The 25,000-nt window shown below is 38.5% G+C and overlaps 2 protein-coding genes across 20 annotated transcripts in view; one reads left to right on the top strand and one right to left on the bottom strand.

Moving 5' to 3' along the window:
* LOC113635552 (gamma-crystallin M2-like) overlaps positions 1–509 on the top strand; it is a 1,007-nt gene extending 498 nt beyond the window's left edge. Inside the window, exons 1-2 of the mRNA XM_047816465.1 lie at positions 1–131; positions 226–509. The exon at positions 1–131 is cut by the window's left edge and continues 498 nt beyond it. Coding sequence (XP_047672421.1) covers positions 1–131; positions 226–501 — 407 coding nt within the window. The 3' untranslated portion in view covers positions 502–509. The remainder of the gene's footprint in view (positions 132–225) is intronic.
* nrxn2b (neurexin 2b) overlaps positions 1–25,000 on the bottom strand; it is a 579,761-nt gene that overhangs the window by 15,655 nt on the left and 539,106 nt on the right. For 12 of the 19 annotated variants that reach the window (XM_047816422.1, XM_047816432.1, XM_047816433.1 and 9 more), the window contains 2 exons: positions 19,472–19,561; positions 6,145–6,467 (listed from right to left, as the gene is read on the bottom strand). In XM_047816422.1, coding sequence (XP_047672378.1) covers positions 6,145–6,467; positions 19,472–19,561 — 413 coding nt within the window. The remainder of the gene's footprint in view (positions 1–6,144; positions 6,468–19,471; positions 19,562–25,000) is intronic. The other 7 variants (XM_047816428.1, XM_047816436.1, XM_047816429.1 and 4 more) reach the window with 1 other exon arrangement.

Raw genomic sequence — 25,000 nt, 5'->3', positions numbered from 1 at the left:
GCTGGATGGTCTACGACCGCAACAACTACATGGGAAACCAGTATTTCATGAGGAGGGGCGAGTACGCTGACTACATGAGCATGTGGGGCTGGGGCAACAACTGCATCAGGTCCTGCCGCATGATCCCCATGGTACGCTATTAGACATAACATCCCTTTTATGATAAATATATCTCAGTAGGTGTGTTTGGCAAAAATGACAGTGTTTGTGCTCTTCCCCAAACAGTACAGAGGATCCTACAGAATGAGGCTCTACGAGAGGGACAACTTCATGGGTCAGATGATGGAGGCGACGGATGACTGTGATTCCTTCATGGATCGCTACCACTGGTCCAGCGGCTGCATGTCCTGCCACGTGATGGACGGCCACTGGCTCATGTATGAGAATCCCCACTACAGAGGCAGGATGTGGTACTTCAGGCCTGGAGAGTACAGGAACTTCAGGGACTACGGTGGCATGAGGTTCATGAGCATGAGGCGCATCATGGACTCCTGGTATTAAACCAGTTAATCAGGTTATTATGCAAGCAAACTTTCAATAAAACATAGTCTTAAAACGTCATTTGCTGCTGTTTTTCTTTCTGAATATACTTCATAATTAAGCAGTTCACTTATTTCTTGGATAATTACTCTATGATGGGAATAATATTTTTTAAAGATGGGTATTTTGCTTTATATGTGAGCACCTTTTGAACTTATTACTAATTTCATTTTATCTTTAAAGTTCCATTACAAATGATGATGTTTCAATAGAAATGACTGATAACGTCATTACTCGCTTTTCTAATTTGTTTTCCCAGTAATCCTTTGTTCAATTTACTTAATAACATTCATTCATTCATTCATTCATTCATTCATTCATTCATTCATTCATTCATTTTCTACCGCTTTTATCCAAACTACCTCGGGTCACGGGGAGCCTGTGCCTATCTCAGGCATCATCGGGCATCGAGGCAGGATACACCCTGGACGGAGTGCCAACCCATCACAGGGCACACACACACTCTCATTCACTCACACACTCACACACTAAGGACAATTTTCCAGAGATGCCAATCAACCTACCATGCATGTCTTTGAACCGGGGAAGGAAACCGGAGGAAACCCCCGAGGCACGAGGAGAACATGCAAACTCCACACACACAAGGCGGAGGCGGGAATCGAACCCCCAACCCGGGAGGTGTGAGGCAAATGTGCTAACCACTTAAAGAAGCATCATATTTTATCCACCGGTGAAGAACATGTCTGATTCTGATGTTCTGTAGCTTTTCACCACCATTTCCATACAATAATTGATGCTGGCATTTTGATCTCTCATTTGAAATGTATTATAAGCATAAATCCAGCAGCATTTAGACTTTAATGATAAAATAAATGCAGACATTACAGATTCATTTGCAAACGACATGGTCACAAGCTTTTAGAGCTTCTATGAAAATGTTCTCAAATTGAACTCATTTGAACTCGAACTATAGAAACCCTCTTGTTTGAGCCACTTCTTGCTTTTTAAACAAGTTTAATATGTTACACTGTGTGTGTACACCTTTCATTGTTCATAAAAGCATATTACTTATGCATGGATTTTTTAATTTTTCGGATTTTTTTTGCTTTTCAGGCTCTAGTGCCTTCCGAAAGTATCGGAAAATCCAAATCTTTTGTTTTTGATATAGGATTCAGCTCGAAAGATGAATGAGATGCCAGATTACAATTTAAGCTTTTGCGTACTGATATTAATATCTTGATTTATCAAACAAATTGCCATCTTTTGTTTGAACCCATCCCAATTTTTTTCCAAGCAATTAAAAATCATCTGAAAATGTGATGAACTGTGTTCTTGCCCAGGTATACTCCACTTAATTGATTGTTTAAGCAGATGATGGCTCTACATGTTTACTCTTGGTCTGTACCCTGGGTTTCACCGGTGGTCTGTACCCTGGGACACACCGCTGGGTTTCACCGGTGCGGTCGGAGACTGCAAGAACGTGTCAAAGTTTGGAGAAAGAACAGATCTGCTTGTGATCTAGAACAAGCACGATGAAGGTACAGTGAAGTGAAGTGACATACGGCTAAGTACGGTGACCCATACTCAGAATTTGTTCTCCGCATTTAACTCATCTAAAGTGCGCACACACACACAGCAATGAACACACACACCGTAAACACACAACCCGGAGCAGTGGGCAGCCATTTATGCTGCGCCGCCCGGGGAGCAGTTGTGGGGATTCGGTGCCTTGCTCAAGGGCACCTCAGTTGTGGCCGGCCCGAGACTCGAACCCACAACCTTCGGGTTACAAGTCAGACTCTCTAAACATTAGGCCACGACTGCCCCATAACGTCATGGCTTGGGCTTGGGCTTGTATGACTGCTTCTAAAACTGACTACTGTACAGTAGTGTATAGTTTTAAAAGTGGAGCATAAACATTGTGGAAGTCCTGTCTTAGGAAATCTGTGAAATGCCTGATCTGAGTTGACCTCAATAGCTTCAATGGAGTAACATATATCTGTCTACTTAGTGATGTTTTTGGCATGCTAGATAACTCATCATTCTCAATCGCTGACACTTTTTTGTATTTGAGCTGCTCAGGGTCCTGATTGTGTGAGCTATTTTCATATCTAGTCCTTGTAGGATCCATACAGAAAAAATTATATAGTTATAGCCATTGTTCTGTTTTTGGCTTGTTATATGTACAGTATCGGTTTGTAGCCTTTCTGGCAATCAGGTACTGTTCTTTTATTTTTCTTGTTGTTTTGTTTTAATAAAGAACTAAGTTACACTGAACATAATCCAGAGTAGCTCATATATACTTTCCCCCAACAGAAGTGGTTACAAGTAGAAAGTGGAAGACACTACAGTCCTTTTTTTTTGTGAAGAATAAAACAGAAAAATGGCACTGCACTATTTTTTTTTTTTTTGTACATTGTCCAAAATGATCTATGGAAAAAAAATTAGAAGTGACCACAATTTATCTAGCATGACAGATTTACAATCCGTACAATGGGCATCATTTATTAAGATCTATACAACAAATGTGGTGTTCTTGACACTCTAATTTGTTCAGAAAATAAATTGTATATCGTGTATACGGGGACGTGCTAGCTTAGTGGTTAAGGTGTTGGACTACTGTTTGGAAGGTCGTGAGTTCAAATCCTAGGGCCACCACACTGTCCTCTTGGGCCCCTGAGCAAGGCCCTTAACCCTCAATTGCTCAGCTGTATGAGATAAATGAGATAAATGTAAGTCGCTCTGGATAACAGCGTCTGCCAAATGCTGTAAATGTGTAAATACACTGAAGAGGACACATTAAATGTGAATTTTGCTTGACTGCTTGTATAATCGATGATGAGATTTGCATAAATCTGTCATTCATTCATTTATTCATTTTCTACCACTTATCTGACCTTCTCGTGTCACGGGGAGCCTGTTCCTATCTCAGGCGCCATCGGGCATCAAGGCAGGATACACCCTGGACGGAGTGCCAACCCATCGCAGGGCACACACACACACTCTCATTCACTCACACACTCACACACTACGGACAATTTTCCAGAGATGCCAATCAACCTACCATGCATGTCTTTGGACCGAGGGAGGAAACCGGAGTACCCGAAGAAAACCCCCGAGGCACGGGGAGCACATGCAAACTCCACACACACAAGGTGGAGGCGGGAATCGAACCCCCAACCCTGGAGGTGTGAGGCGAACTTGCTAACCACTAAGCCACCATTCCCCCCAAAAATCTGTCAATGTATTAATAATTTTTTTGCATAAATCTGTCATTTCGTATGAAATAACTCCCAAAAAAAACAAACAAAAAAAAACAAAAAACAACCAGAAATCAAGCCAAATATGGTTTAATTAGGACATAACAATGGCTCCTTATGAAAGTTAATAGTGTTTAGTGTGCGTCTGTTAGCCAACTGGCTGTGATACATAATTGGAAGCATGCCTAGGAGCTTTTTCACCATTTTGTCATTGTGTTGTTTTTAGCTCACTGTGAGCTTAGCCTGTTATGGAGTTTTCTAGGTATCACTAAATGTAAATCTACAGCTGTGTCGTCATTGTTTTAGGTCAGTTGTGGCTGATCGGCTTTTTCAACCAACACACGCAGGTATGGACTGAAAACTTTCTAAATTCGGTGGGATTTTACAGTAAGTCTGGTTTGACTTACAAAACATTCACACCAAACTTCAGTGGAAAATCGACCAACGATAGCCAAAATTATTTCCAGGACGGGAAGCATGTTGCATTCTAACTAATTCTATTTGCTCCTTTTCTATTACTTATTATAAACAGTTGCCTGTAGGATACACTAATAGCCGTGTGCCATTAATCTGTTCGGTGTTACCTGGTCAAATACGAAGTGACGGCTTTCTAGAGGCATGAATTAGGGCAAGAAAATGTCTTCTAGGCAGACTACCGAGTTTCATAGATGGGTTTGAGGATGACTATAGTAAAGTAAGGTCCTAGCATGACAAAACAGCAGCATTGCTAATCTCAATCCTTGTGTAACAGCTGGACCGACATGCTGCAATAGGCAAAAAAAGAAAAAAGAAAAGGTTGAGACAGAGAAAAGAATAAATGGACTAGAGAGTGCAATAGAATTGTATTAAAAATGCGGCGGTACTTGCTTCTTGGGCTACATAGACTTTGTGGCGTTTTCAACCAACACACGCGGTATGGACTGAAAACTTTCTAAATTCGGTGGGATTTTACAGTAAGTCTGGTTTGACTTACAAAACATTCACACCAAACTTCAGTGAAAAATTGACCAACGATAGCCAAACCGAAAAGGAAAAAAACAACAACCTTAAACGTGGTTTTTATTCTCATCAGTTTCATCGCATAGGAAAACCCTTTTCCTGTTTTTCAGCATTGACGGTAGAGCTCGACTAAACGAGACCGAGTCCAAGAGGAAAAAAAAAAACATCAAAGAGTACAAACAATGTTTTCTTGAACCATCAAAGCGTTAGACGGCAAGATCAAAGACACGTGACGCCTCTCGATCTCTGCACTTCTATTCTTCCATAAAGACAGGTATGATTGAAGTCCTTCCTCTCGGTCTCACTATGACAGCTGTTCGCTGTTGTCTTATATAAGCAGGAGAGGAACATGAGTACATTTGATGTATTTATAGCTCCAATGCAATCACATCCTCCTGTTCTCCAGACTGCTTAATATAATACGCCGTCAAAGAAAACGTTTTTTTTTTTTTCATACGGATTATTTCTTTAATCAACCACCAAAAAGACAATTAAGACGTTAGTTTATATTAATTAGCCGCTGTGGACTTATTTATTATGCAAACAACGATCCATTAATTCAGCTCTTAATTGTTTTCCCAACATTACTAATGTTAGCTACTTCTCTATGGGTTTTTTTTTGTGTGTGTGTGTTTCAGTGCATAATCAATAATTAGCTTCTTCGACATTATGCACCGTTTGAAGAAAAAAATAAAATAAAATAAAATAAAATACAGCCTGGAGCATTCTACATTCAAAATTTCACTTTGAGCTAGAATTAAATAATAAATTCGAAGCAGAATTGTTTTGTTGGCAATGTGTCTATGTTTGTCTATGTTTAACATTCTGTCTGATCTAAAATAAGGGAGTAGTATTGTACCGTGGCATAAAGCTATAACAATGAATTAAAAGGGACCGGCAATGGCTACGTCTTCGTCCCGTTGACTGAACACTTGTGTGTCACAGGCTAATAGCCACTTCACACTTGAACACTTTTTCTAATGCTCTTTTGGGATAATTAAGTGTTCCTTCCTGCCTTTATTCAATTTGGACAATAGCACAGCTTTGCGCTTTTCACACTGCCGTTAGCAAAGGGCACAGACGAGAAAAAAAGCGACGAGGGGTAAATCTAAAACCGACTAATAAAGACGGATGAATATTTGATCAGATAAGGCGTGACGGTATGTTTATAGTCTGTGTTGTGTGCACTTTCTCATCTCATCTTTATTTAACTCTCACCATCTTTCTCCTCATCTAATATTAGCACCTAACAGAAATCCATCTTTTTTCTCCACTGTAATAATAATAATTTAAGACCAGAGAGGAGGAAAATTACACCTTATCGCTCAGCATGTAGCGCTGAATGTTTTTCTTTCTGTTTTTTTTTGTTTTTGTTAACTCTCACCTGTGTGACAGTGTCTCTCATGGTGGGTGAGCGCTGCTTGCGAGTGGTGGTGGTGGCCATGGTGGTTGTGGTCTCCATAATAGTGGTGGACATGTCTGCAAGCGGCGTGGTGGATGTGGTGTCTGTGGTGAGTACCGAGGGCACTTCGCCCACCAGACGCAGGTTGCCCTGCACTTGCACGTTCGGGTCACCCTCCGCCGCTAGCTTTAGGACCTGCAGGCCGTTGTAGTACAGGCCCGAGATCTGACCCTGGAAGTTGCGGCCTTTTTCACCACCGCCGATTTTTATGAACGCCTGGCTGTTAAAGATCGTCAACTGCCGACCTGTTGGGACGTTGAAAGAAAGAAAGAAAGAAAGAGCGAGGAAGAAAGGGGGGGATAAGAGAAAATTGTGGGATGAAAAAGGAAAAGAAGGAGGATTGAATATAGAAGAGACAGTGAAGGAAATTAAGAAAGAGAAAATAATAAGGTGTCTGAGTTTGACATTCTATACAACACACACCATGAAATAGATTAATACAGCAAAGAGCCTCAAATCTCTCTCGATTGTCCTGGTAACACTTAGGGCAGATTGGACACGGACACAACCGAAGGCAGCGGTTAGACGTGCAATTATAACGACCTACATACTTGTCCTATCAAGCCTCAGGTGTATTAGCAAGACAAGAGAGATTTGTTTCTCCTCTATTGTCTCCTTTGCCGATGTCAGCACTCTGTTCCTGTCTTTTTCAGACCTCAAAAACTGACAGAGGGAGCGAGGGAACGACCTCTGACGAGGTGTCCCCCTGCAGCGTGAGTGATGGACAGATCAGTAGGAGATAAAGAAAGATAGAATTTACTGTTAATTGCAGGAATGAGAGATACGAGATGGGTGGCCACACAGGATGTCATTTTTACGGACGTGAGCAATTTGAGAACCGATATTTGTGCAAATGTCTCCGCTCATATGATTATTTCCTTCGCTAATTTGCCTCCCCTCAGAATTCAGAATGGAGAAAATACTCCGGATGTCCAGTCTTTAATTCGGTTAATGCTGACTGAGCCTATTATGTACTTAATAGCCTTGTTTGTGCAAATCACAGTTCATCGATTTTAGTGTCCATGTGTGCATCTGAGTGTGTGTATGTGTAACACAACATTGATTTCACTGCTCTTGTGAGAGTGTGCATGTATGAGTGACAGAATAAACTAAGCTATTCCATTAGCTTGACACTAGCATTAGCGGATCATTATCAGATCAGCCCATCTGCCTGAACCCCAGGAGGGCTGCTGATGACTTTAAACCGTAATGACGCCGGCACAGATGACTTATGAACCGGATCTTTCTATGAGTTAATTTCTCACCGCGGTAAGCATTTCTGAAAAGGCATGCTAAAAGATCTTGAAGGTGGAGCTCTGGTTTTGAAAGGAAAACAAATGGTCCATTATATCTGGCTGATATTGGCAAAGGAGAATACACAAACAACACGTACACACACACACAGAGTTTGTCTCTCACATTTCTGGTCTCTCTGAATAAGGTATCTCATATAACATGCTTTGCATCAATGCACCAGTTTTCTCCCATGCCCCAAAAACATTCCGGTAGGTGGATTGGTGACGCTAAATTGATCATAGAGGTGAAAAATTGGTGCGATGGACTTACATCCCATCCCAGATCGAAGATCTAAGATGAATGAATGAATTTCTACATTTTCAATAAATGCAATAGAATCCTTTAGAATCCTTTACCCTGGTCAGTCGGTGCTGTTTTTTGTTTACTGTCGTCTTTTGTAATTTGTGTATTGTCTTGTAACCTTTTATCCTGCACTGTCTTGTCTGTGTTGTTTGTATTGTCCTGCACTGTCTTGTCTGTCTTGTCCTGCACTGTTTGCACCAGGTTGCACAGTTGCACTTTATATGGCTAGGACTACTTACTAAGTCCTAGCCCTGTCTTTGTTTTATGTAGCCCCATGATCCTGGAGAAACGTTGTCTCATTTCACTGTGTACTGCAACAGCTATATATGGTTGAAATGACAATAAAAGCTTCTTGACTTGACTTGACTTGACTTGACTAGAGCAAGTTCAGAGCTTGACATAGAACTAAGAGATAAATCAACATGATGCTTATATCCAAGACAGCATGACTGCAGCTAGACCTGGGTACAATTAATTTCCATAAAGCACCATAAAGGCCTCTAGTTTGTCCCTTTAGAGCTCAATAACTGAGGGAAAGATGAATCTCTTAAATCGCTTTCAAAGGGAAGCAATGATAACCATGTCCAGAAACCTTGAAGGTCCCTTGATTTGAAAATCAGCAGCTTCCCATAAGCAATTATAAGGGTTCTTTTGTAAGTCCTTTATAAGTTCTATGTAGAAGCTCACAACACGACTATCGGAAAGAACCATCTTTAGGAAGCTGAAACTCCAAAGGAACCCTCGAGGAACCCTGGATAGAGTCTTGTGTTGGCCAAAATCTGTAAGCAATATTACATAGTAGGAGACCGAGTGCCTATACAGTTAAAGAGTTCTGTCGAAGTATTAGAAAAATATTGCAGGCAATGTGTCACAGAAAGAAGAAGAAAAACACAGTCATATTTGTAATGGTAGATTTCCAGAAATTATTCCATGCTCAGAACGAGCAAACAAATGAACTTACTTTGAGATCAGTCCTTAGGTAAAAATCTGATTCCGGTCCAGATACCTGTTTACCTTTTCAGTTAAAATGCTGCCTTTTAAAGTTTGCAACTACGTCGAGAAATATATCAGGAAAGGGAAAATAAAAAGGTGAAAAATGCACTGGACTTGCGTTGGTGGTAAAAGCATACAAATTCTTTACAAAGGTATAGGTGCTCCTACTCGACTAAAAAAAAAATACTGTGACAGATGGTGAAGCACTTTTAATTCTTCAGGTGTATTAAAGTAGAAAAACTTTTAGAAAAAGTAAAAGAATTTTTTTTTTTCTTCCAGGTTTGTGGCTTGGTAAAGACCAGAGTATGGGGCATTATTGTCAGGTATCCATAAATGCTTGACCATATAGTGCGTATACTGTATATGCTAATCGAAAAAAGCTGTGTGTTGTGTGTAGACAATAAAAATATTTCCAGGATGGGAAGCTTTTTGCATTCTAACTAATTCTATTTGCTCCTTTTCTATTACTTATTATAAACAGTTGCCTGTAGGATACACTAATAGCCGTGTGCCATTAATCTGTTCGGTGTTACCTGGTCAAATACGAAGTGACGGCTTTCTAGAGGCATGAATTAATGCAAGAAAATGTCTTCTAGGCAGACTACCGAGTTTCATAGATGGGTTTGAGGATGACTATAGTAAAGTAAGGTCCTAGCATGACAAAATAGCAGCATTGCTAATTTCAATCCTTGTGTAACAGCTGGACCGACTTGCTGCAATAGGCAAAAAAAGAAAAAGTAAAAAGAAAAAAGAATAAATGGACTAGAGAGTGCAATAGAATCGTATTAAAAATAAAGAACAATCTGCGGAGATACTCGCTTGTTGGGCTACATAGAATTTGTAGCTCATAAAATACCGTATGAGCATCTTATCTACAAAGTCGAAGTTGAAGAGGCTCGGGACTAAAACCTCCATTAGGGATACACAGTTTTACTCGGCTCATCTAAAAATGGAAGAGGTGAGCAGGAAGATGGACAGGAAAGTTTAAGTAAAGATACTGTAGAGTATCTAAAGAGCTATGAGAGGCCCTAGAACCTCAACATCTCCAAAGGGATTTGTTGGAGAACAAAAATGTATTGCATGGCTTCGTACAGAATTCTGGTCCTGAGAGGATAGAGCTGCCAGACTTTCAGTTCCTTAGTGAAGCAACAATAATTTGTACAGCATCTCTTTGTTTTTATGACTTTAGGTGCAACAAGCATAGATTTAGGAAAATATATCAATTCGTCTTACACCCTTTTTACAATGTAAGAACTGTTAAGAAAGTTATGTGTTGAGTCCAATATATATATATATATATATATATATATATATATATATATATATATATATATATATATATATATATATATAGGAACATTATATATATAGAGGAACATAAACAAAAATGCACACGTCCAACGTCCAGGCTGAGGCCTATATATATATATATATATATATATATATATATATATATATATATATATAAACGCACATGGCCAAAGTATTTTTCTTTTTCTATTGTCTCAAAGGACTCTGGACTTTGGCCATGTGCGTTTTTGTTTATTTTCCTCTATATATATAATGTTCCTATATATAATTTTTTTTGGACTCAACACATAACTTTCTTAACAGTTCTTACATTGCAAAAAAGGTGTAAGATGATGAATTGATATATTTTCCTAAATCTATGCTTCTTGCACTTAAAGTCATAAAAACAACAGAGATGCTGTACAAATTATTGTTGTAAAACTTTGTCTCTTTGCTTCACTAAGGAACTGAAAGTCTGGCAGCTCTATCCTCTCAGGACCAGAATTCTGTACGAATATATAATATATAAATTCAGTTAACATGAATTACGGAAATATTTATATTATATACAGTAGATAATTATTATGACTAAAGATTTTTTTGAGATTATGAGCAGATTATTTACTTCTTAATGTTTTCCAGCAGGTGTATCGTTCAGTGGAATAATTCACATGGTGCCGGTTGTAATTTAATTCACAACCTCAAAGCCATTCAGAGACACAGCATGACGCCAATTCCCAACTTTCCAAGGATACTACTACTACTACTGCTACTGTAAATGAATTTGGAGTGAAGTGAGTGTGTGTGTGTGTGTGTGTGTGTGTGTGTGTGTGTGTGTGTGTGTGTGTGTGTGTGTGTGTGTGTGTGTGTGTGTGTGTAGGATACAGTGGAACAATGTGATCATGTCCTGACAGAGTGATGGATGAAGGAGGGTTAATCATCTAACTGTGAGACATATGTCTCACTCTACACATGCTGAGGAATTTAATTCACTGATCACAGGTGAGGTTCTTCAGAATGAGACATAAGAAGGAGGAAGAGGAGGAGGTGAACGTTATAAATTTTTTAACCAGAATACCAGAATAAGAACATAAGATAAAAGGAAATGAGTGGAAGGGAAATATAGCACAAAGGAAGGACATGAACAATGCTAGGAATGATCATCGATATACGTAATGTGTACAAAATAACAGGAATGGTGGTTTTATGTCAAGGAAGATGAGATATTAAGGCATCTTCACAAGTTTTATCAAGAATTTGAGCTCTGTTTTATTTATTTATTTACTTATTTATATATTTATTTATTTATTTTTATTTTCTCCCATAGTCTGACACATCATTTGCAGTGAGAAAACATACAGACTTTCATAAACTCTCCTCTGGCACGTGGCAGCACATTAAAATGCTGCCTGTAATTACGCCGTAGGTTATTGAAGTGTGTGTTTGTGTGTGTATGTGTGTGTGTGTGTGTGTGTGTGTGGGCAGAGCATTTCTATACTTCAGTGAGTAATGCACAGCTTGCAGGTCAGCCTCCGGGACTAACAGGAACGCGAGCTGCGTGCACATGTGTGCATTAGCCTGTTTGCATGGATTTCCTGAAATCCAACAGAGTTAAGTAGGTATTAACCCAGGTGACAAGGTACAAATGTGGCAAATTACAGGTTCTCTGATGGTATCATTATACACCAGGTGCACCAGGTGAGTGGCTGCTCATACCAATTTAAATGAAAAGGTCTACTGGTGGCAAAGGCCTTTTCTTTAAAATACTCTTGAAAGACAATCCAAGGACATGACTCGGAGGTATTTCCTTCTCCCTGTCTCTCTCTTAACAGGATAAAAGTGGCAGCCTTTTATTAGTTTAGTGATTCTGAAATGTTCCACTGCCACACAGGCACTACAAAATCAAGAACATGGAGTAAAAAAAATGAAGAGTCAGACTCAAAAAAAATTTTAAAAACACCATATGTCACTTCCTTGCAAGAAGATATGTTTACTAGAGCGGTCTTTCTTCAGATTTCTATACTTACTGCACAATGTAGTGTATAATGTACAGAATGCACACCGGTTAATGTTATTGTGTGTATTTGTGCTGTAGTGTTTTGTATTATCTGTTTGCACTAGGTTGCACACGATGGACTTCCTTTAAGTCTTTAGTCTTTAAGTCTTTAGTCCTGTGTTGTTTTATGTAGCATCGTGGACCTGGTGGAACATTAGTTCATCTTTCTGTGTACCGCGTCAGCTATATACGGATGAAATGACGATAAAAGCTTCTTGATTTGACTTGACTTGGGATGTCTGATCATACGATTAAGGGGTCCAGTAAAAGACAAAATCCAGTCAGTTATTTGTACTATAAAGGGGATGCATGGCTTTATTTGTACAATAAAGGGGATGTATAAAGCCATACACAACTGACAAAAAGCTACATTTTTAGCTTCAATTATTTTCAGGTTATATTGAAAAAATAAAATCTTTAGCATGATGAATCCTTAAAATGCATCAATTAGTTGGTGGCTGGACCTGAGACTGAAGCAAGGAAGCTTGTGTCCAAAAACAGAGCCTTTTTTTTTATTGCTTAAATGATTGGTCTTCCTGGAATGGTCCTGATTTCAGCAACAACCACTGAGTCTATAAATAAACTAGTCCATGTAATTCCTAATATAGTGTAGACTACTGAAAAGTGACAAATTGGGTCGTGTTATTTAGAGAAATATGTGTGAATGTTTTCCTACCAGAGTCTTGTTGTCATAAGAGAGAAATAGACAATCCTCGAAGTATTTCTCATCTCCTGCATTGGCAAGGGTGAGGCTGCCAGAGTTGATTACGGAAGTGGGTGGCAGTTATCTCCTCAGCACAAAGACGTGTACTGGTAATTAAGTGCTGAACTTTCTTTTTGCTGCTTTTCAAACAGCACAAGTAGGCGATTTTCCAGCGTTGTGAATCAGTAGCGTTTGAGAAAGAAAGGCGTGAGGAAAATTGCTCCTGACAGGAGAAAGTTAGGTTTGGAGGCGAGGAAAGAAAACGAGTAAGAAAGAAAGAAAGAAAGTGGACGCTAAAGTTTTACTCAAGGACTGGCGAGGGTGGACTGCGTGAGCTCCTTGGATGTAGAGAATATTTCCCCAAGATCACAGCAGTGTTGGTGTTTGTCCTACCAGGGCAACAGTCGACAAGCAAATTGCATACTATGGTTCCTCAGCAGGGACCGAAATTCATCAGAGAGAGGGAGAGAGAGAGAGAGAGCGAGAGAGAGAGAGAGAGAGAGAGAGAGAGAGAGAGAGAGAGGGAGATGGAAGGGGGAGAGATAGAGAGGGGGGAGATAGAGAGGGGGAGAGGGGGAGAGACAGAGAGGACAGAGATCTCTCCTTCCCGCTCTCTCTCTCTTTCTCTCCTCTCTCGTTCCTTTCTCTTTTCCTTTTTTGCTCTCTCTCTCTTACTCTTATTTTATCTTTTTCTTCTCTCTTTGTTCTCTTCCTTTTCTCTCCCTCTCTTACCCCTCTCTCCTCTTCCCCCTCTCTCCATCTATATATAGGATTCATGTTATCTTTTTCTCTCTCCCCTCCTTTTCTTTTTTCCTTTTTTATCTCTCCTCTCTCCTCTCTCTCTCTCTCTCTCTCTCTTCTCTGCTCTCTCTCTCTCTCTCTCTTTCTCTTTTCGCTTTCCTTTTTCTATCTCTCAGTTTAATTTTTCTTTTTTTTCTTTTTTCTCTCTCTTTTTTTATTTCTTTGTTCGCTCCCTCTCTTCCCTCTTCTCTCTCACTCTCTCTTTCCCATCATATTTCTCTCTCTCTCTTTTCCTTTCTCTCGCTCTTTTCTCTCTCCACCTCCTTTTTTTTTTTCTCTCTCCGTCTCTTCTCGCATCTCTACTCTCTCTCTCCTACTCTCTTCCCTCTCTCCCTCTCTCTCTCTCCTTCCCTATCTTTCTCTCGCTTTCTCTCTCCCTTCTCTCCCCCGCTCTCTTCTCTCTCTCTCGCCCCATCTCTCTTTTCACCTCTCCCTTCTCTCTCCTCTCTCTCTTCTCTCTCTCTCTCTCTCAGAGAGAGAGAGCAATGCAAAATGTTAACAAAAAAAGATAGCATAGAAATAAAGCCATCAGCAATCAAGCAGAAAGCAGTGAGTTGACGCTGTTCTGTAGGCGTCTGCCGTGCTGTAAGTTTTAGACAATGTTGCACAACACTGAATCAAGTGTGAGGGTTTTTCATTAGTAATTAACGTAACTAGAATCTAAATTGAATCATTGGTCCCACTGACTGCCTCCATTTTTGTTCCCATTCTCTCGGTTCGAAAAGAATGAATGGTCAAAACGTGCACAATTTCCCTTTTACTAACTGGTATAAACTGGTGTTTGATGTTTGCTTCTTTAGCTTTGCATGAAGCTAAGAGGTCTGGTGTATCTCGTTTCAAAACTCTTTAGTGTTTCATGTGGTGTCAGACTTTTAACATGAGCTTTCAAAACATGAGCTTTATACAGTACACGAAACCACACAAAGGGAACATGGATCGTTTGCAGATCTTAAAATGTCAAGGAAAGATGAAAGGCTTTCCTTTGCCTTTTCTATTCAAAGCTTAAATTCTCACATAGATGCAAAATGGCAGTGTATCTATGTGAGAATTTAAGCGCAACAGGACCCAACGTGCCTTATGCAGCATGGGAGAGGAAGAGCATCGATCATTTGTAACATTGAGATTTAATAAGTATGATTTAAACAGACATCTGAAGAAGAGAAAACGCCATGATCAGAATAATCTTACTCTTACTAAGTTGTTTCGTCTCCAGCTCCATCTGGCCCTCTAATATTTTACAACACCATTCTCTGGTAACAACAATTTCTAGTCACAAGCACCTTCTAGTCCTGCAGACAACTTCTTAGTATAATTTTTCATCGCGCCATACAAACATCCATTTAACTACTTACATATTAAGAGAGGATTATATAAAAATAACCAACTCCAGAGCATGTGATGCATTTTGCACACATCTGGCCATGAGCATCAGAATCGTCAAATATCTTTTTATTTTTATTTATTTTTCGGGGAACAAATGAAAAGCGCAGTTAGCTCTGTGGAGCAATATTATTAGTATCGTAGTGGTAATAGTACTTAATAAAAACTACTTTCATGATATCTTTGATCGTGTTTGCATGTTCGCCCAAAACCTACTGTATAGAAGAAATCTTTGGGAGTTTAGATAAATATTCTCTTCCTAAGTAACGATGGAACAAACAAACAAAAACAAATAAACAAACAAACAAAAAAAGTCTGGTTTTCTAGATTAGGATAAAAAAGACTTTTATTTCATGTTTGCTACCTTGTATTTTGAATTGCATTAATAAAGAAGCGAATATTGGATGCCCAGGTAACCGTAAAGCATACTTATAAACAGTTGCTCGTAATCCTGTGCCGAAGATTCCCCTCTTATACTCTGCTCCACACACCAGATAAATCATGCTCATAATTACAGCTGTTCATGAGCTTAATCAGAAATGTTAGACTGCGAAAAATGCGTTTTGCATACAAAACGGCAAACTTCTGAACCAACAGTTATAAGCCTCTCAGAAGAAGCCTTCGTTCTGTACCAGAGGGGGGACTTTTACTTCAGTGAAACATAAAAAGAAAGACAAATTTTTTAAGTTTATCTGTAACGTCATGCTGCTTTATTTCTCTTCCAGTAAGCAGGATTAGCAAGGCTTTTCTTTCTTTTCACTCTGTTTTTGTATATATATATATACATACACACACGACTCTTAAGGAAGCCGTGTTCGTTGATTAGTTTCCAGAAAACGCATGTTTCGTAGAATTTGTACCATGGCATTTTCAAATGTTTTATTTCTTAAAGAATTATACTATCCGTCTATAGTTAGTAACGTTGGGAAACGTGTGTGAAACAAGTTCATATGATCAGTTATTTTATTACAGCTGGAAACATTCTCTTTTAGTAAATAAAGTGAACGAAAGAAAATAGATGCTACGAAACAAAACGGGAAGCTCTCAGTTTAAAAACATGGCAGAAAACAAGCTTTATTAATAATGAATTGTATTAATAGTCCTTGATTATTTTGATTATTATTATTAGCTATACATTTTATTAGCCATTAAAATAATGTAACAGAATTTCATTTTTTTTTGTAATATTAGATTTTTTTTCTACAAAATTTCTGATGCAACCTCCTGAATTTTAAGTCTTCTTTGAGGAATATTCTAATTGAATTGGTGAAATAGCATTCTTATTTTATATCCTACCATTGTATACGATAGCTATATTCATGCTTCCTGACACGTCTTGGCCTAAACCTGTGGAACATCTGAGGCAATTAAAAAAATATGTATAAAATTAAAATATCATATTTTTTAAAGTAATTTTTTTTTTTAAATATCTTGGATAATTGTATGATTGTGTGTGTGTGTTTTTTTTTTGTGAAGGGACACTAATATACCTGTGATTTCAGTTGTCAGTGCTGTAGGTATGGAAAAATTAACATCTCTGACCAATAAAATGTAAGAATTCAGCAAAGCTTTGGTAAAATTGTTTCCTCAACCAAATATTTAAATCTAAAAGAGTAGAAGTGGTGAAAAGTAGGGAATGTGGGAGACAAATAGGAGAGGATTAGAGAGACAGGGAGAGATAAAAGGAGAGGAAGCGAAAAAACCGAAGGACGTTGGGATCAGAGATAAAACATAATATGGATATGGAACAAAGGGATGGATGAGGGAACGGAGGAGAGCGGGTTTAAAAAATGAGACAACACGACCGAGTGGGTTTCACTGGAACCGAGCCGTTCCAAAGTTTAGGAACTTTTTTCCACTTCATCGAGCTTCTATAACTGCCTCCGTTTTGGATTTATAGCTCCCTCTCTGAAACATGTCCTACATGTTCTCTCTCATCTAACTCAATGTCGGCATTGATACTGGAGATATCTATCAGAGACGAAGGAAAAAATCCAACACACATCAAAACTCTCTGAGCAAAAAACAAACAAACAAAATAAACACATTTTTTTTACTGTTGAGATGAAAATTCTTCTTTTTTAGTACCATCATTTCTCTGGATCGGCTAATTTGCTGCTTTCGCTAAATATAAAAGTCATAAGTGAACAAATTCCCATCGACAGCTGAGGTGGGAGATTAGAGATCGTAATTTCAGAGAGACCGGACAGTGTGAGAGACTGATCAACAGCAACAACAAGAAAAAAAACAAACAAACACATTCAATATTTCATTTGAACCAATACACAGGGTGAAGATTCTTTCATGCACACGATATCACATTGCACCACATTTGCTATAAACATCAATTTTCACGAGTCTCACGGATATACGTCTCAAACGTCATTGTGGTCACGTTACAATAAACGTTAAAGGGACCTCATTTTTACAAAAATCTCGTAAAACCTTGAATCATCCGATGGTTAGAAGTCAGATTATGATGTATAAATGTGCAGCTTTTCTACAAACCGTGTCAGGTTTTAACCCTCTGAGTTTGTTATGGAGGTAAAACCAGGGTGGTGGTGGTGGTGTGGTGGTGTTTCATGGTGCTACATGACTAGTTAATTTTGGTTTAAAATGGTTAATATCTGGTTAGTGGTGCGTTTAGGAAGCTCTTGGATACAATTACGGTTATAAATATATTTATCCAATTTTTTTCAAAGGTTATGTGCGTTTAGAAATCGGTTTATGACTGAGAGCTTTGTCTGCTGAAATGTAAAAATCATAAAACCCGGATGGGTTTGACGACCGGAGGAAAGGACGGGCAGCTCTCAGAGTTTAGATCGAGGTTGGATTCGATTTGCTGTTAGGTGGTTAAATTCTGCCTGTCCTCTAAAATCTGTCTTTCTTCTTTCTGAATTGTTCTGGTTATGACTCTGGCTTGTGGCTTTAACCCTTTGAGTTGAAAGAAAGAAATGAATTAACAACCCCCTCCCTTTCTCACATTTACACCTCCTACTCTTGTTGAACTAATATCATCAACACTAATTGACCTATTCATGCGCAGATTAAAATAATCGTATACACTCAGGCCTACTATAGGCACAGATAAATATCCAAATATCCCAGTGTGTCTACAAAACAAATCCTTCTTGCTAATGATTTCTAAGCAACATGCGCTTCACCGCCTCGGTATCTTTTACTTGGAGGAGTAATTATGGAGGAGTCTGAAAGACTTTACATGGTGGATAATTTAGATATCTTTCGGAACGTTTTGCTCGGCTAGGACGAGGGGAATAAAATATAATTAGGTCGTTCCATTAAGATGACAAATGCTTCAGTGTGACATCTTAGATATCTCTAATTCAGCATTTCAAACAAATTAATGTGGTTTACAATTTCATGCCTGAATTGGTGCTTAATAATTAATAGCATCGGGATGATTGCTTGGAGCTTTACACTCGACTCAAAAAATAGACTTTGTTTCTCATTATGTAAAAATGACAAATCTAACATGCCTGTGTTTTTTTTTAAATATCTATAATAGGACACGATTTATAATAACTCAATGCTGGCTGAATACTGCTACTGCTTTTGCCTCTTTTTTTTTTTGAAGAGAAAGGGAAGGTATTTTCACACTTTTTTAATTTTTTTATTTTTTATATAGAAATTAACCACCTACGGCATCACCAACAATAGCGCAAGTGCATAGTGGGGTGTCCGGCACTCAAAGGGTTAAAGTTGAATCAATTTGAAGAGGGCAAAACATTAAACTTCAGTCCCTTTAACTTTTAAAGACGCTTATATAAGGCTTCAAACCGGGATCATTTTTTTTTATGCAAACAAGATCAGAACTAGATTAACGCTGTTAGAATTAACAAGAATGAGAAGAGTTCACAACAGCCATGTACACTGGGATGTAGAGTAAAAGGGGAAGGGTTGTATGCTGGCTGTTACTGGGAGGTTAGAGGGATGTTATGTGCTTGTTATTGGTATGGTTAATACTCCGAAGAGGTGCAGTCCCATGTGCAAAAGACACTTTTTTTGGAACACGTGCAGTGTCCATGTATATATATATATTACTTGTAAACTTGTACTTGTATGTTATGTAAATCGAACACAATTAAAAATTTCTTTCGATTTTTTTTGGTTTATTCGGAGACAAAAATCTAAAATATTGCACTGAAATCTATCACGATCCTCAATTAAATAGGTTTAGCACTCATTTAACACTTGTTTAAAAGAGGCTGATTAATTACCATTGTTAATAGTACACATTAACAAACTGAGTAGTTCATTAATTCTCTCATTTTGGCCCTTCTGTTGTCAGTTTGTCGCCAAATGCCTGGGAATTACAGCAAGCAGCGATGGGTCTGCCCCTCTTTCAGAGATGTGGTTAAGTCAATTAGACGATTAGCTCATTAAGTGGGATTAATGGAGTTTATTACCTTTGTCGAGTAGCCACTCGTCTACTACCCGACCAAGTCTGTATGGGATTCTTTGTCTGGCAATAGCCAGGCGCTCATTATCAAAGTTTCCTTTAGAGAATTTGGAGAAAACAAAAACAAAGCAACAAAAGAAAAAGAAAAAGAGAAAAGAAACAAAACAAAACAAAAAAACAAATTCAGCATCTTACAGTCTCAATGTTCATAGGTCAAAGAGTTAGAGGTCAGAGGTTAGAAATAAACAGGAGTTTAGCAGGTTAATTAACTTTAAATCAGCTTTAGTGTTATGCTTCCTTTGGTTAAATGTATTTTTTTTTTGTTCTTGGTTAGGAAATTAACAAAGCTTTAGTTACTATGTGTTTTTAAAATAGTGGTTTAGTTATGAGGTAATGAGTTAAATATATTTATGAAGAATTTAGAAATTCATTGTTTACTGGTTCATAGTTACAGGAAAGGCTCATTGTATAAAGCTAAACACATTCGTAATGCTCACTTTAAATAAAATACAACAATGCAGTAATTATAAACAATACACAATGCAGGTTTATGGATATATAGCATGTTGAACATTTTCATACTTTCAGTAAAAGGAAGATATTTTCTGCTTTGTGTGAAAAGATTAGAAAACACATTTAATTGAGCTTTGATAATTTAACCTCAAAGGAATCGCAGATTTTTTTACTGCTGTGAAGCTCATCAAAGTTGTATTTGTTATGAAATATCGATTGAGTTTTACCACATCAAAACTGGTTAAATAAGGCATATAGCTGTCAAGGAAACAAAAAGTATAACTTAATAAGTGTCTCACACACACACACACACACACACACACACACACACACACACACACACACACACACACACACACACACACACACAAGATAGTACACAGTGTATTCCACAATCTAACAAACTTTCACACCATCTTTGAACTGTCGTTACTTTGGACACCTTTGTGCTTTGGCTCTTCGTCTGTGAACATTTGAAAACTTTGGCAGGAACAAATTAAATAGTGTTAAGTCTATAATGAGCTCAGAAATTAGTCTAAACTATCAGTACCTCTTGGTTGCTTAATTCCACTCAGATACAAACTGTTGTAGAAAGGAAATTATTTACATTTACATTATTTACCTTCTTTTGAGGTGTCACCCAAATGAGGATGAGGAGTCTGGTTTCTCTCAAGCTTCCTTCCCTCAGTGAGGTTTTCCTTAACTTACATTTTTTTATTGTATGTTTCTATACTTCTGTAAAGTTGCTTTGAGACAATGTCAATTGTTAAAAGTGCTATACAAATAAATTGAACTGAACTGAAAAAAATTCAGTAAATCCACCGCCTCAATTTGTCAATTTTTTTTTAAACGGCCTTCATAGTTCACTATATTAACTATATTCACTACATTAAACGATTTATCTAGCCATTGTCAACACTATTACAGTACTTCTGATTTTCTCCATCTTGCCCCAACCAGTTAGAAACACAGCAGTTAAATTCACACTTTTATTTTAATTTTATTTGCAGTTCTATTTTCTGGTCCATATTCTGATGATATGTCAAATATTTAATGATCTGTGTCTATATAAAGAGAGATTTATTTCATTATTTCCTCTAATGACTGCAGTGTTGACTGTCCTTTAACCTCTATTATACTCTATCCGTCTCTCCTTCTTTCTTTTTCACTCCCAGAGCCAGAGAGAACAGGCAACGTTGGAAAATCAAAGTTGTCAGTTCTTTAATTAGTGGAAGCAATCTTTTCTTCTGTCTCCCTCTTTCCCTCTCTTTCTCTCTCTCTCCCTCTCTCTCTAATGAAGTCGCTCACTCCACTGCCACTGACTCCTTAACTGGTAGCGCAACTCGACTGCAAACGAACTAATCAAAACCCCTCAGAGGAGATACCCAGAGTCCCTGGCTGGCTTCCAGGAATGGCAGCCACATGTGTCAGTGCTGTACTATCTGCATCATCCTGGGTAAGCATGCTTCATTAGCAGGTAATTACAACCTTGTGAAAACACTTGGTGTCCCCTCAAGGAGGTTTCCTTTAGTGTATTTCGGTGACCAGCTGTTCTGTTGAGGTTTGGTTTCTGCACTGTCCTACGAGGAACAAACTTTTACATCTGGAATGGGACTTTCAACAAGAACAGGTCAGGTGTCAGGTGTCCGTATATTTAAAACATCTATTTCTACTAAAATCTAGTGACCAAATTTAAACCACCACAACCATAACAAATAAACAAATGAATAAATGAATGCTGTAAAGGAATGTGGATTTTTTTTTAGTATGACCTTCAGCTAATATGTGTTACCATTGGATTTTGGCCAAAGGACAGTAAAAAACACTACTGCTTATACAGTGTTTGTCTTGCATACAACAGAATCCCCGTCTTGATGTACCTACCTAAAGTCTCGACCTGATGCCACAACCACAACAACTATCAACAAACCCCAAAGAGAACAACAACTCCCAATACAAATTCCAGTCCTTCTGAATAACCATTTACAATTTCGCCCTTATCCAGGGCGATTTAAATGTATCTCACTTATGCAGCTGAGCAATTGAGGGTTAATAAGGGCCTTGCTCAGGGGCCAGGAGTGGCAGCTTGGTTCAGATCAGTAGTCCAACAATTTAACCACCAAGCTTCCATTCCCCATAATTCCGCTTGGAATTTAACCACAAATTTAGCTGAAGTCATCTGCATACTCAGTCTAGTCGCTGTCCATGGTTCTGAAGAAATCAGCATTTCTTGAAACAGCTAAGCCCATGGAAAAAAAATGCTGAGGCCAGTGTGAAATAGAGTATTATTGTTGTTTGCCACACTATTTCAGATAACAGACTGTGCAGCACTCTTAGAGATGATGCTAAACACACACATTCCCACAGACACTACGAGCAGATTCTTTTTCCCTTACTGAGCTTCACACTATTCTTTATGACTTTTCCAGCATTGATGGGTTTTTGAAATGGCAAGTGTTGAATTAAAAGCAGTGGTGTGTGAGCAGCTCTCTGCTGCCCAGATTAATCCACGGATCTTACAGTTGATTACCAAAACACCGCCAGCCATATTCATCCATCGCCACTGCATCTGTGCTGCTCGGCTTGGTATAAACTTAGATATACTAGAGTAGAAAGAAGTTTATTTAAATGTTGGTGTATGTTTAATCGCCATGTCACCACTTGGGAGTCAAGAGACTCTAATAATTCATGAGTTGACTGAACATTAATTGTATAAAATGTTAAACCTGTTAACCAACCAAAAAACTTTTTTTTTTGTATATTTTTTAATACTTTAATATTTAAGCATATCTGTATTCATCTATCTACTGGTAAACATTCATAAAGGAAGTCAAGCCTTTGCCATTTTATAGCGAGATAAGACTTAATGGGGAAAAGGATGTAAAGTGAGACAGAGAGAGGATGAGACAGATACAGTGAGATAGAAAGGCAAAGAGATAGGCAATAATATTGTGTGTGTCCCTGGGGGAACCATCTGCCTCAGTTTATTAAGGTGACCTAAGCAACAAACCATTTCAGCTTAGCTTCGGACAGAAAGACAAACACTCTATGAGAAAAGAAAGACCCAGGAGGATGAATTGGACAAACAAAGCAATACAGCAAGCTCACTCAATTCACAGATGTCTGGCAAACGTTTTTTTATTTGTTGTTTTTTTTTGTTTTGATATTCCACACCAGGATTCACTGATATCCTCTTCCGCCAACAAAATATTCATTCTACAGACTCCAAACTCCAATGTTAAATAATTTGTAGAAAAATGCTATTGATTTTGAAAAAGACAATAAACAGATCTTTTACATTTATGATGATACGGGCTCCATTCCTGGGTCAGTGTTTAATCCGACACCTTTTTTATTCTCTGTAGTTTCAAGCCTCAGTCTGTTGTAGGAGGGCAAGCAGACATGCTGGAGTGTAATTTCTTTACATTTACAGCATTAAGAAGATGCACTTATCCAGAGCGACTTTCATCTCATATTACTGAGCAATTGAGGGTTAAGGGGCTTTCTCAGTTGCCCAGCAGTGGCAGCTTGGTGGACCTGGGATTCAAACTCACAACCTTTCAATTGACAGACCAACACCTTAACTACTAGGCTACCACATCCTTTTTAATGTCTTTTTTTGTCTGTTCTTTTAAAAGGTCTTTGGAGGACCTGACACCAGAATGTCTCTCTTCCAGTAGAAGAAGAGAATTTTTGAAAAACCAGAACTTTTATTCCACAACTCTGTACACACCTCCTTATCCATTTTCCTCACTTCTTTCCATCACCTCTTGCTTCAACTGGAGTCAACGCTAAAACATACACTTCGAACATCGTAACACACACGCGTGCACAAGCACACAATTTACATGGCAATACCCTGTATTCTCTGGATCTGAATGCTTACAGCATTGCAATGCTAATGCACTCTCACTGATGTCAAAAAGCAAAACAACAAAAACACCAGAGCTCTCAGACGATCCAGAGATAACAGTGTACTGTAAAAAGATCTATAAATTCAGCCTTGAGGTTCTCCTTATCCCTAATTCTCTCCTAATGCCACGTTTAACATCACACATCCTGAGTAGCCAGTGTCTGCCATTACACTTGCACTGTTACTGTGGAGATGTGTTAGCTCAGCTGCTCAGTGATGATGGATGATGGAGGGATCGACCTTTTCCAGACACAAAATTAGAGAATGAGTGTGGACAGGCTGAGATAAGAAAGATCTCCACCCTATCTCTGTCACTTTCTCTCTTTCCCCCCCCCCCTCTCTCTCTCTCTCTCTCTCTCTCTCTCTCTCTCACACACACACTCTCTCTCTCCCTCTTTCTCTCTCTCTCTCTCTCTCTCTCACACACACACACTCTCTCTCCCTCTCTTTTACTCTCAAACACACAAACTCTCTCTCTCACTCTCTCTCTCTCTCTCTCTCTCTCTCTCTCTCTCTCTCTCTCTCTCTCTCTCTCTCTTTCTCTCTCTCTCACATACAAACACACCCACACCCACACACACTCTCTCTCTCTCTCCCTCTCTCTCTTTCTCTCAAACACACAAACTCTCTCTCTCTCTCTCTCTCTCTCTCTCTCTCTCTCTCTCTCTCTCTCTCTCTCCCTTTACATTTAGATAATTTATATTTTGCTTTGTTTATTTTATATATTATTAATATAAGCATAACCCCTCATACTAATCTAAGAAGGCTGTTATAGCCTGTAAACATTGACGCCCTTCAGTCTCCTATAATTATGAGCATATTATTTTAATTACAAATCACACACACACACACACACACACACACACACACACACACACACACACACACACACACACACACACACACACACACAAACACACACAGGGCAGGATTCTTAAGAGAATCCTCGTTATACGCCTTCATTATACAGATAACACAATTTGTGACATTTTAAAGAACAAAACAAAACAATACATTCTCATTTTGCACCAAACACTCCAATGTGCTTCTCAGTTTTGGTGTGGTAATATGGAAAACTCATTTCATTACATTATATCCCCATTACAGTTC

The sequence above is a fragment of the Tachysurus fulvidraco genome, chromosome 7 (assembly GCF_022655615.1).
Source record: "Tachysurus fulvidraco isolate hzauxx_2018 chromosome 7, HZAU_PFXX_2.0, whole genome shotgun sequence".
Taxonomy (NCBI): Eukaryota; Metazoa; Chordata; class Actinopteri; order Siluriformes; family Bagridae; genus Tachysurus; species Tachysurus fulvidraco.
Note: the sequence above shows the minus strand (reverse complement) of the source record. Positions and strands in the feature narration are given on the sequence as shown.